Source organism: Hyperoodon ampullatus (genome assembly GCF_949752795.1).
Source record: "Hyperoodon ampullatus genome assembly, chromosome: 3".
Taxonomy (NCBI): Eukaryota; Metazoa; Chordata; class Mammalia; order Artiodactyla; family Ziphiidae; genus Hyperoodon; species Hyperoodon ampullatus.
This window is the reverse complement of record NC_136916.1, coordinates 74,100,347-74,110,590: the sequence shown is the minus strand read 5'-3', so window position 1 is coordinate 74,110,590 and position 10,244 is coordinate 74,100,347. Positions and strand designations below refer to the sequence as shown.

General features: G+C 32.6%; 1 protein-coding gene across 14 annotated transcripts in view; it reads left to right on the top strand.

Moving 5' to 3' along the window:
* Nucleotides 1-414: 414 nt before the first annotated feature.
* Nucleotides 415-10,244, top strand: part of MEF2A (myocyte enhancer factor 2A) — a gene marked incomplete at its 5' end in the record, with an annotated part of 92,269 nt that continues 82,439 nt past the window's right edge. For all 14 annotated transcript variants that reach the window (XM_079700073.1, XM_079700072.1, XM_079700081.1 and 11 more), the window contains one exon: nt 415-468. In XM_079700073.1, the coding sequence (XP_079556199.1) occupies nt 415-468 (54 nt within the window). The remainder of the gene's footprint in view (nt 469-10,244) is intronic.

Below are 10,244 nucleotides of genomic sequence, written 5' to 3'. Positions count from 1 at the left end.
TCTTGTTTTGCTGTTATTATATTCATTGAGGAAAAACTCAAAGGTTATATATAATTGCACTCTTTTAGCCAGAACTAGAGGCATGAAAAGTTTCAGGAGATATTTTAAGGGTAAAATTAACAAGGCTTCAACTTGTTTACTAATTTTATGTAATGAAAAATTTCAACTAATAATGCAGTCTGTGTGCACTATAAAGGCAGGTTTGAAATTTGTATAACATTTTCACGAGTTGCAAACTTATAGAACTTAAATTTTCTAATTTGTGTTTTCTTTTAGATCTTATAGAAAATTTCAGCTGTAGCCCTTGAACTAGAAGCTGAAATAATAGAAGCTGTGTACCATGCATTAGGGTATTGAAGAAAATTAATTTTTGAATTAAATATTTGGAATATAAGGAAGGAAAGGTGACTGAAAATGGGGCGGAAGAAAATACAAATCACACGCATAATGGATGAAAGGAACCGACAGGTAAATGAAAATTTTAATTTATCTATTTAATTGGTGTAAATTTTTTTAAAAAGGAGTGTAGGATAGAATGGTTGATTTTTTTAAAATTAATTTGAAGTCTAAATATTTTTATTTCCAGACTACATTAAAACATTTAGCAATCCATAGCTTCTGACTTTTCATCATGTGCTTTAAAGAAACTTTTTTTCTTATTATAGAAATCGTTTTTGTTAATTATAGAAAACATAAATAATCAGAATAGGAAAAGTAAAATCACTGCAATTCCACTACTACCATTCATTGTGTAGGTTTATCATAATATATTTAATCTTCTGTACACTTGATTATGTTGGTTAGTTTTCCATATATTAATGATTATTTTAAATTACCACCTCTATTGTCATAGTTAGGTAATACCCAAGTTAACTGTGGTTATCAGTGAATGTGTTCTGGTCAGTTAGATTTTCTGATTCACCAACAAATAATGAGAATTTTTTTTACAACTCTTATTATCACAAATATTTCTAAGTCATTTATGTATATATCTCAGCTTTAATTGATAAAATATATTGAACTTAATTTTCACTACAATGTCAGTAAACCCTTACAAATTCAGGATAATTATAATGATACTGGTATATGAAGCCCAGAAGTTGTAAGAGTTTAAAGCAGGGGGTGGCAAACTATGTTCCATGGGCTGGCTGCCTAGTTATTTTTTTTTAATAAATAAAGTATTATTAGGACATTGCCACGCATATTTGTTTACATATTGTCTTTGGCTGCTTTCACACTAAAACAACAGAGTTGAGTAGTTGCCCCAGAGACTGACTGTATGGCCCATAGACCTAAAATCTTTACTCCCTGACCCTTTAAGAAAAAGTTTGCCAATCCCTTCATTTAAAGGAAAGAAGGAAAAATAATATCGTAGACTATTGTAAAGGAACTACTATTAAAAGCCAATGCAGAAGGGAGGGATGCTGTCTCCAGAAAGGTTGCATATCAGAAGTTTCAGGAACAGCTGGGTTTTGGAAGCTTACCAGGAATAGAACAGTACTGAAGATGTGTTTTGTAAAGCCTGAGTAGTAGTTCATCCATTTAATACAGATATAATTGGAGACAAAACTCAACTGAGCAGCTGGTAAAGAAGTTAGTGGAAGTGATTAGGGTTGCTGATAGACCGAATTGAAGAGGTCCCCTTGTTTCAGCTCATGAAGATTCCTTAGCTAAAGTGTTAAGGCTCACACAGTATGATTCGTTATGAAGGTTGATAAAATAGGGAAGACTGATAAAATAATCATACCATCATTCCAAAGGAATGATTCTAGCAAGATTGCAAGTAAATTTTCCTTCACAAGTCTGAGGATTGTGACATGTAGAGGGGGCATGGGGACCTGTTTCATGATCATGTGCAGCGTAAATGTAAAATAGGATTTATTGGGGAATAACGTACAAGCAGAAGATTAGCGAAGCACCTAAGATCCCTTCAGCTCTCGGTATCCCATACAGAGTCACGTTTAAATTGAGCATGGATAGACTAGAACTACTAGTGGAAAGGACTCCACATGTTTAGAGGGAAAGGACAACTAGGAATATGTAAGTGACTGTGTAATGGGAACTTTTTAAGTTAAGGAAATGACCTGGTTAAAAAAAATGGAGCCTGCCACTATATCTCAGCAACTAGAAATAGCCTATTCCTGTGTTGAATTTACCTGCTAAGTCAGCTTCTTGCCAAGCTGCCAAATGGGACAAGGGTGTCTGAATTTCTCCTCAGATGATTTTGGCAAAAAAAAAATGCAGAAAAGATATAAAAGAGGTAGTTGGGTAGTTTATTTTTAAGGTTAGATTAGGAACAATTTGTCATAAACTAAAAGGGTATCTTAATTTTACTGATTTTGGAATTTGTGGATTCTGAGTTAAAAGTTTCATTATTCTTGCATTAAAGAGGAAAAATCATTCCCATGCAAAAGAGATGTCATTTATTTCATCCAAATTTGAATACTTACTTTATCTGAGAGACTGCTAGGCACTGGGAACTCATTAAATACATTTAAGTGTATTGCAAATAGAAGTAAGCTTAGGTGATAGGAGTGTTTATGGAAGAAACCACCAACCTCTGATGGTGGGGTAGTTCAGGGAGCAGTTACTGAAGGAGGTAATAGCAAATAGAGTTTTGAATTACTAGAGTTTTTGAGCTAGTAAGATAAATAACACACTTAAAGTCATTGGAACATCACATGTTCTTTTGTGCAACATTATGTTTGTGAAATTCATCATTGTTGCATGGAGATGTATTTTATACATTTTCATTGATGTATAATATTCCATTGTATGACTAGAACACAATGTATATATTTATTCTCTTGTAAATAGGCTTTTGCATTTTAGATCTATTCATTTGGAATTTGTTTTTGTGTGTGGTTTGAGGTGTAGGGGTCAAAATTTGTTACCTTTCAGATGGATTTTCACTGACCCAGTGCGATTTATTGCAAAAACCATACCAACAAAGCAGAAAAGAACATATGCTCTTCATAAAAAACTCAACAACAGGCATAATTAATCTATGATGCTATAAGTTAGGTTAATGATCTTCCTTGGGACAAGGTGATAATGACTTGGAGACAGGACAAAAGAGTGTTTCTGGGGTGGTGCACCGGTGTATGCTAGATTTAAGGCCATATTCTTTTCTTTGAAAATTCACTGAGCCACACACTCAGGATTTGTGAGCTTTCCTTTATGTTATGCTTTAGTACGAAGTTTACATTTTAAAAAGAACTAGACCAAGAAGGACAAACACAGTTTCATCAGAAACTTCTAAGTGGAAGTGAAGTCTTTCATCCCTCTAAAGTTTTGGCATCTTGAGTCCTTTTTGCTTGAGCAGCTTTCTCATGTCTTAGAACAGGTATTTGGTGTATTTCACTCTTTTTGTAGTTGATCTCAGTGGGTTCTTTGGTCTTCCATCAGTCACTCCATTTTACTTAGAGACAGACATCCTCTTATACTTTAAATAAAAAATGAAATAGAGTTAAAAAAATTATTTTAAGGCAGAATACAGAGAACAAACAATACCTCAAACACTGTTACTTTTATTATCCAGAAGTAGTGTATGTCAATTCTGACATATTTGCTGCAGATATCTTTCCTTGTAAAAGAAAAAAATTAAAAATTTACTGTCCTCTATAATTTTTCCTAGTCTCATTCCTCTTTGCTTCCCCAAAGTAACCCCCATCATGGATTTAATTTGTATTCTCTTTATTACTTAAGCACATATTACTGAATATTGTTTCAACATGGTTTAAAAATTTTACATAATAGCATTATTATCTGCACATGCTTTTTCACTAAATGTAGTGTTTTGGAGAGTTGTCTGTGTAATTCATTTAGTACAACTAGTTCGTAGGAAAGAATATGCCTCAATTAATTTATCAGTACTTCTATCAAAGAACATTTAGGTTGTTTCCAGTTTTTTAGAAATTTTGCTGTGTATGTTACGTTAGAAATGATGCTCAAGCTACATCTGTGGACATGTCTCTGTGATAAATATCTAGAGGAGTTGCTGGGTTGAGTTTGTCTGTCATAGCTTTACCGTGTGGTTTTCAAGTTGCTCTCCAAAGTGGTTGTACCAGATACACTATAGTAATTTATGAAAATTTCTTTTCCAATACACTTTGCCTTTCTCCTTCCTTTCTTCCTTTCTCTCTCACTTTATTTTTTTATTTTTTTAAATATATTTTTTGGTCTAATGAAGGTGAAATGTTACCTGTTTTTGTGATTTGCCCATTTTTTGCTGGATTGTTGATATTTTTCTTAGAAGTTCTTTATATATTCTAGATATTAATTCTGTATGTATTTAATGTGTTTCAGATAGTATCTTTCAGTCTTTACCAAAACACTTTATAAACACTTTAATGATAGAACTTATTACAGTGTTTTATAGTAGTTTATATTGCCTTTACCAATAGATTGTGAACACTTTAAAATGTGCTAAGGCTTGCTTAATTTCCTAAATCATGATCAGTTTTTGGTAAATGTTCCAAGTGGACTTGAGATAAATGTGTATTCTTTTAATTGTTGGATGCAGGATTCTACATATGTCTATTCAGTCTCATTTTGTGTTCACATTATCTGTATTCTTTGTGTTTTTTTAATGTATTTGGTTTTGGCTCATTGAGACCTGTCAGTAATTGCACTTACCACAATGATGGATTTGTCAATTTCTCTCTATATTTTATTAGCTTAATACATATTGTTTTATATATTTGGGGAATATTTCATTAGGCTCATACATATTTAGAATTGTTATATCTTCTTAGTGAATTTTTAAATACATATTGACCTTTTCTGTCCTCAGGAATGCATATCTGTCTTAAATCTACTTAAATCTACTGTCTCACATTAATATAGCTACATCTTTCCTTTGGCTAGTATTTTCTTGATAGGTCTAGTTCTCTGCATTTACATTCAACCTATGTCTTTATGCTTTAGGTATATCTTTTGTAAATAGTATATGGCTGGATTTTGATTTTTATCTAGTCTGATAATATATCTTGACTCTCCATTTTACATGGATCTTATTCTTTGTCATCCTTTGTATATATATTTGGACTGGTTTATACCATCTTAGTTGATAATTTCAATTTACTGTGAGAACCTGATAGATAGAGGTCCTGGAGGTAAAACTCACAAAAGTGTAGGTATGCCTTCCCAAGACTGGGTCCCCCTAGAGTTCTTAACTTTTATACTTGTCCACAGTGATTCTCCAGCAACTCATCAATTACAGTTAAGATTTTCCTACCCCTGTACTGGTTCCTCTGGAGGTTCTGCTCATGGCTCTGGTAATTTATGATTTGTAGTATCTGCCTCTCTGTCTCCAGTTTGGGAGGTAGAAGTTGCCCTGGGACCTCAACTCTCTGAGGGATCTAAGAAGAGTTGTTGGTTTTTCAGTTTGTTCAGCTTTTTACTTGTTGTTAGAACAGAGTGGCGACTTCCATGAGTGTTAAGTGCTGGAGCAGAAACTCAAAGTCTCTCCTGGACTTTTAAATTCAACAATGAAATAAAGTATGTCTAAATATATATGATGTGAAAATCTTTACAGGTACTAGGGATTTAAAACATAGAAGGTCTTTTAGAGATGGTACAGTTCAACCTTCTTGAATTCAGAGAATTATATTAGTCCCAGATTTTACACAAAATCAGGAAAGCTGGTTAGGTTAAAACCAAATGTGTCTCAGTTTATAGAGGCACTGAATTTTGTAGTCTAGCCCTTTAGTCCTATTCTTTTTCTTTATAGTTATTACAGTACTGGAGTAAAACGACAATTTAAAAATAAAATTTATGGGACTTCCCTGGTGGTCCAGTGGTTAAGAATCCGCCTTCTGATGCCGGGCACGTGGGTTTAATCCCTGGTCGGGGAACTAAGATCCCACCTGCTGCGGGGCAACTAAGCCTGCATGCTCTAGAGCGTGCATGCTACAACTAGAGAGCCTGCATGCTGCAACTAAGACCCGATGCAGCGAAATAAATAAACATTAAAAAAAAATTTTTAAATAAAAATAAAATTTATGTTATTTTGTCTGATACTGAAATAGCTTTATTAATACTGATATTTTTTAAATTTCATAATATTTAAAATAAAATGAAATTAAATGTTTAATATGTTTCAAGTAAAAAAATTTTTAAGCCTGTTGCAAAACAAAGATTCAAATTTATAGGAATTCTTAGTAATTAAAGGAGTGATGGCTGCATTAATCCTGACTCTTCCAACATAATTTCTCCAAAAATAGATATAGAAAAACAAGAAGAACAAATAAAATTACATAAAACCTACAATCTTGGCACAACTAGAAGGCAAAGCATATCAAATTTTACATTACCTCCCAGTAGAAAATTATTACCAAGTCACAGTGTGCTGTTTCTTGAACTTCTACTATAAGTCTTTGAGGTGAGCAAGCATACATCAGGCAAAAAGTATGTGGAAAAGGAGAAGAGGAAACCTTGTAGCTGTCTTAAGATTGATTTGAAATCACTAACAAAAAGAAGAATTCTACCCTACGTCCAAAAATTCTGAAAAATACTATTTGTAGGTCAGAAGAGACCACAGGTAAAGAAAGGACTTAAATGTGTGTAGTGCTCAAGGAAGTATTATATATAGTCTTAAAAAGGTAACTATTTGAGGGAGAAGAGGGTAAAAAGGAAGGCAAAGGTACTCTTTGGAGAATGCTAGTTGAATGGAAATGAATATATGGATATATACAAATGGATATATGTATATATCCTTCAAGACAAAAGAATATGCAAATATATATATAACTATATATATATATTTATCAAAGGACACAAAGCTCTTCTCCCCATTGCCAGTACCCTCCCCAGAAGCCTTCCATTAAAGGGACCATACTTAACTCCTTTAGAAGGAGAGGTGCTCTTAAACTAAGAATATTTTAAACCACTCCCCACTGTTCTTTCCATAGAAATTCAGTGATGCAAGCAGTATTCTCCTATATATACTATTATAAAGAAGAAAACAAAATGATATTTACTACTATGTGGGTGATAAGATTGTTCCCCCAACAATGAAAAATTGGGAAAAAGCAGCTATATGACTTTCCAACCTGCAATAAATTTCCTTAAACAAATATTTAGGAATGTTACAGACAAAAAAATCATGATTCAGAATTTTGAAATACTAAGAATGGAAGTGAATTTTTTTTTAAAAGCATGGATGAAACAGAAAGTGATTGAACTCCAGAAAATAAAAAGATAAAGTCATATCAAATCAAAGACTAAATTACAAAGTGGCCAAGGAATAATAGATTCAAATGAAACCTTAATATTGATTGAAGGAAGGCAGGGAAACAACTAAATGAATGAAAATGAGATAAGTAATTTCAAAGGGTTTGAGAGGAGTGGTTGAAAAGGGAGATAGATAAAGAAGATCGAACTTATGTATAAAGAAGATCGAACTTATGTATAATTGCAATCCCTGAAGAAGAAAAACGAAACCATAGAACTAATATTTAAACTATAACTAAAGTTTTCATAAATAAGAGAGAAAGTAAGATGCCAAGGATTAGGTGGACCTGCAGAGATCAACTCTGATACATATCCTACTGAAACTATTGGATTTTAAGATTAAAAAAATCCTCAGGGTTTCTAGGTATAAAACAACAACAAATTTATAAGTGCAGAGAATTAGACTGGCATCGAATTTTGCAAAATCGAGATAATAAAGCACAAGGCAACAGTAGAGCAGCATTTTCAAAAAACGCAGGGAAAAAAGTCTGAAGCAAAGATTTCATTTGCAGTCAAGCTGTTCAAATACAAAGGTTATAAAAATAAGTTTTAAACGTACTAGAGCTCAGGGATTTCTGTACTTATGAGCTGTTAGTGTGCAATCTAGTAGAGGATAAGCTTCATACAACTGAGAGATGTCTGAGGAAATAAGCAAAAAAATACATGATCAACATTTAATATACTTAACTATAGATTTTAGCCTAAAGCAACAGTGGGGGCAAGGGTGGAAGAATAATGTGTTATATATTATTTATTATATGTTACTTTATTGTGATAAAATAGAAATAATGCAACTGAGACATGGTAAGAAAGAGGAAAGTAGAATAAGCACACTGGTTATTGTTTAGGCAATAGGTGGGAGTTAAAGAATATCATTAAGATTTGACACACCAAATAATGAAAGATTAAACATGAAAACAGGAGACCAAGGGCATTTTTAAAAGCTGTAACTACAAAGGTAACCACTAGGACAAAAATGCTAATCTTTGTTAAATTTTTTTTTAAATAAAGGAGCAAAGAAAACACCTCATTTAGAGAGAGGAAAAAAATAGGAAATATACATAATATGTATAAGCATTAAGTATTTATTAAAGTATTAAAATGACAATGAAATCTCTAAGCATTATCAGTCATATCAATAAATGTGAATGGGACTGACTCTTTATTAAAAGAAAAAACATTTCCAGTTTAGTTCACAAGCTCCAAATATAGGCAAAAAGAGACACACCTAAAATGGAATAATCAGAAAGACTAAAAATAAAGGTATGGGAAAAGGTATACCAGACAAATGAAAACAATGAGAAAACAGATTATAATCCTGATATTAGACGATGTAGGATTGTAGACAAAAAAGCATTAAATGGGGCAAAGAAAGATACTTTTCAGTGCTGAAAGCTGTAATTCACCTTGAAGATGTAAGAATTAGGAATAATGGTATACTAAATACTACCTTTATCAAACAGAAACTGAAAGAGATACAAAGAAACATAAATGGAAACAAACTAGTAATAAGATACTTAAATACAGTAGTCTTAGTATGAAATAGATCAAATGGACAAAAAATAATTGATGGTAAACCAGATCTAAACAGCATAATCAATAAAATTGACTTTAAGTGATATGTTGAACACTACACTTAGAAAATAGAGTATATAAGGGTACATAGAGCATTCATCAAAATTGATCATATATTACCTAACCAAAGAAACACCAGTAAATTCAATAAAGGAGAATATTATAAACATACGCCGATTACCATGTAGTAAAACTAGAAATTAATTTTGTTTGATGGTTTTTTTGAAAGCTAATTCTACATAAGGATTTCTTTTTTGAAAAGTTTGATGCCAGTCGAACAACTTCTGGGTAAAAAGGGAAATATGTAACTAAGATAACATAATTTCTAAAAAAAAGAAAATAGTACAAATCCATATTTATGGAATATATTTAATGTAGGAATCAGAAGAAAATTCATAGCCCTAAATACTGTTATTATTGAAAGTATAGTAAGGCTGTGAAGAAATAGGCAGTCCTGTGCAATGCAGATGGGAATACAGATTGGTATAGCCATTTGAAGGGACGGTATATGATGATATCTTACCAAAATTATGTATGCATTTATCTCTTGACCCAGTCCTTCAGAGTATCGATAAAAGAACTGTCTTTTGTTTCTACATGGTAGGTTTGTTTTTCATAGTGTGGGTTAGCAATTTTAAAACTACTTAAAGTGTAATCTAAGATTGAGCAAATAAGTAAGTGTATTGTGGATAATGGGAGCTGGGTTTCTTACTGTCAGAGAAGGGAGTTGGAGCTATGGAAAGGGAGAAGCCTGTGGTAAACCCTATGACATAGAATTAGAATTGGAAGTACCATGGATTTTAATATATTTTGATAAAAATAGAAACATATTGAATTGTGTTTGTGTGTGTATATGTGTGTACATATACATATTTCCTAGTTCTGTCTGTTGAGAGGGCCTAGAAACAGTGACACCCAAGTAACTTAGCCTCCGTATCTTAGTTTCTAAATACAGTTCTCTAACAAAGGGAATCAGAGCTTCCTGGTGAAATGGCTGATTCTAGGGCTGGGGCAGGGAAAAAACAGGAAGAGCCTGGAACATTTGACTGTGCCAGGAAGTTCAAAGAGTACTGGGAGCATGTCAAATGGACACAGGAAGCCGACATAGAGGATCTCTCACTGCTGAAATAAAAGACAATTTAAACATCAGAATGAGTAAAGATACGAATGAATTATAACCCATAGAATAAAATAAGAATCCATGAGTTGTTGCTGACATAAATGAATGAATGAATGAAAGGAAAGGAAAACTCTCACAGTAAAATGCCAGTTAGTAAATGTAGATAGAAAATGTAATGGAATTAGAAAATTCCCATTTGACAACCATCATGGTAATAATTTTTCAGGCAGTATTCATCAGTGGATGCAAAAATCAGTTTGTTAAAGTTTGATGAGAAAACAGAATATTTTCATAGAGATCTTCACAATATACT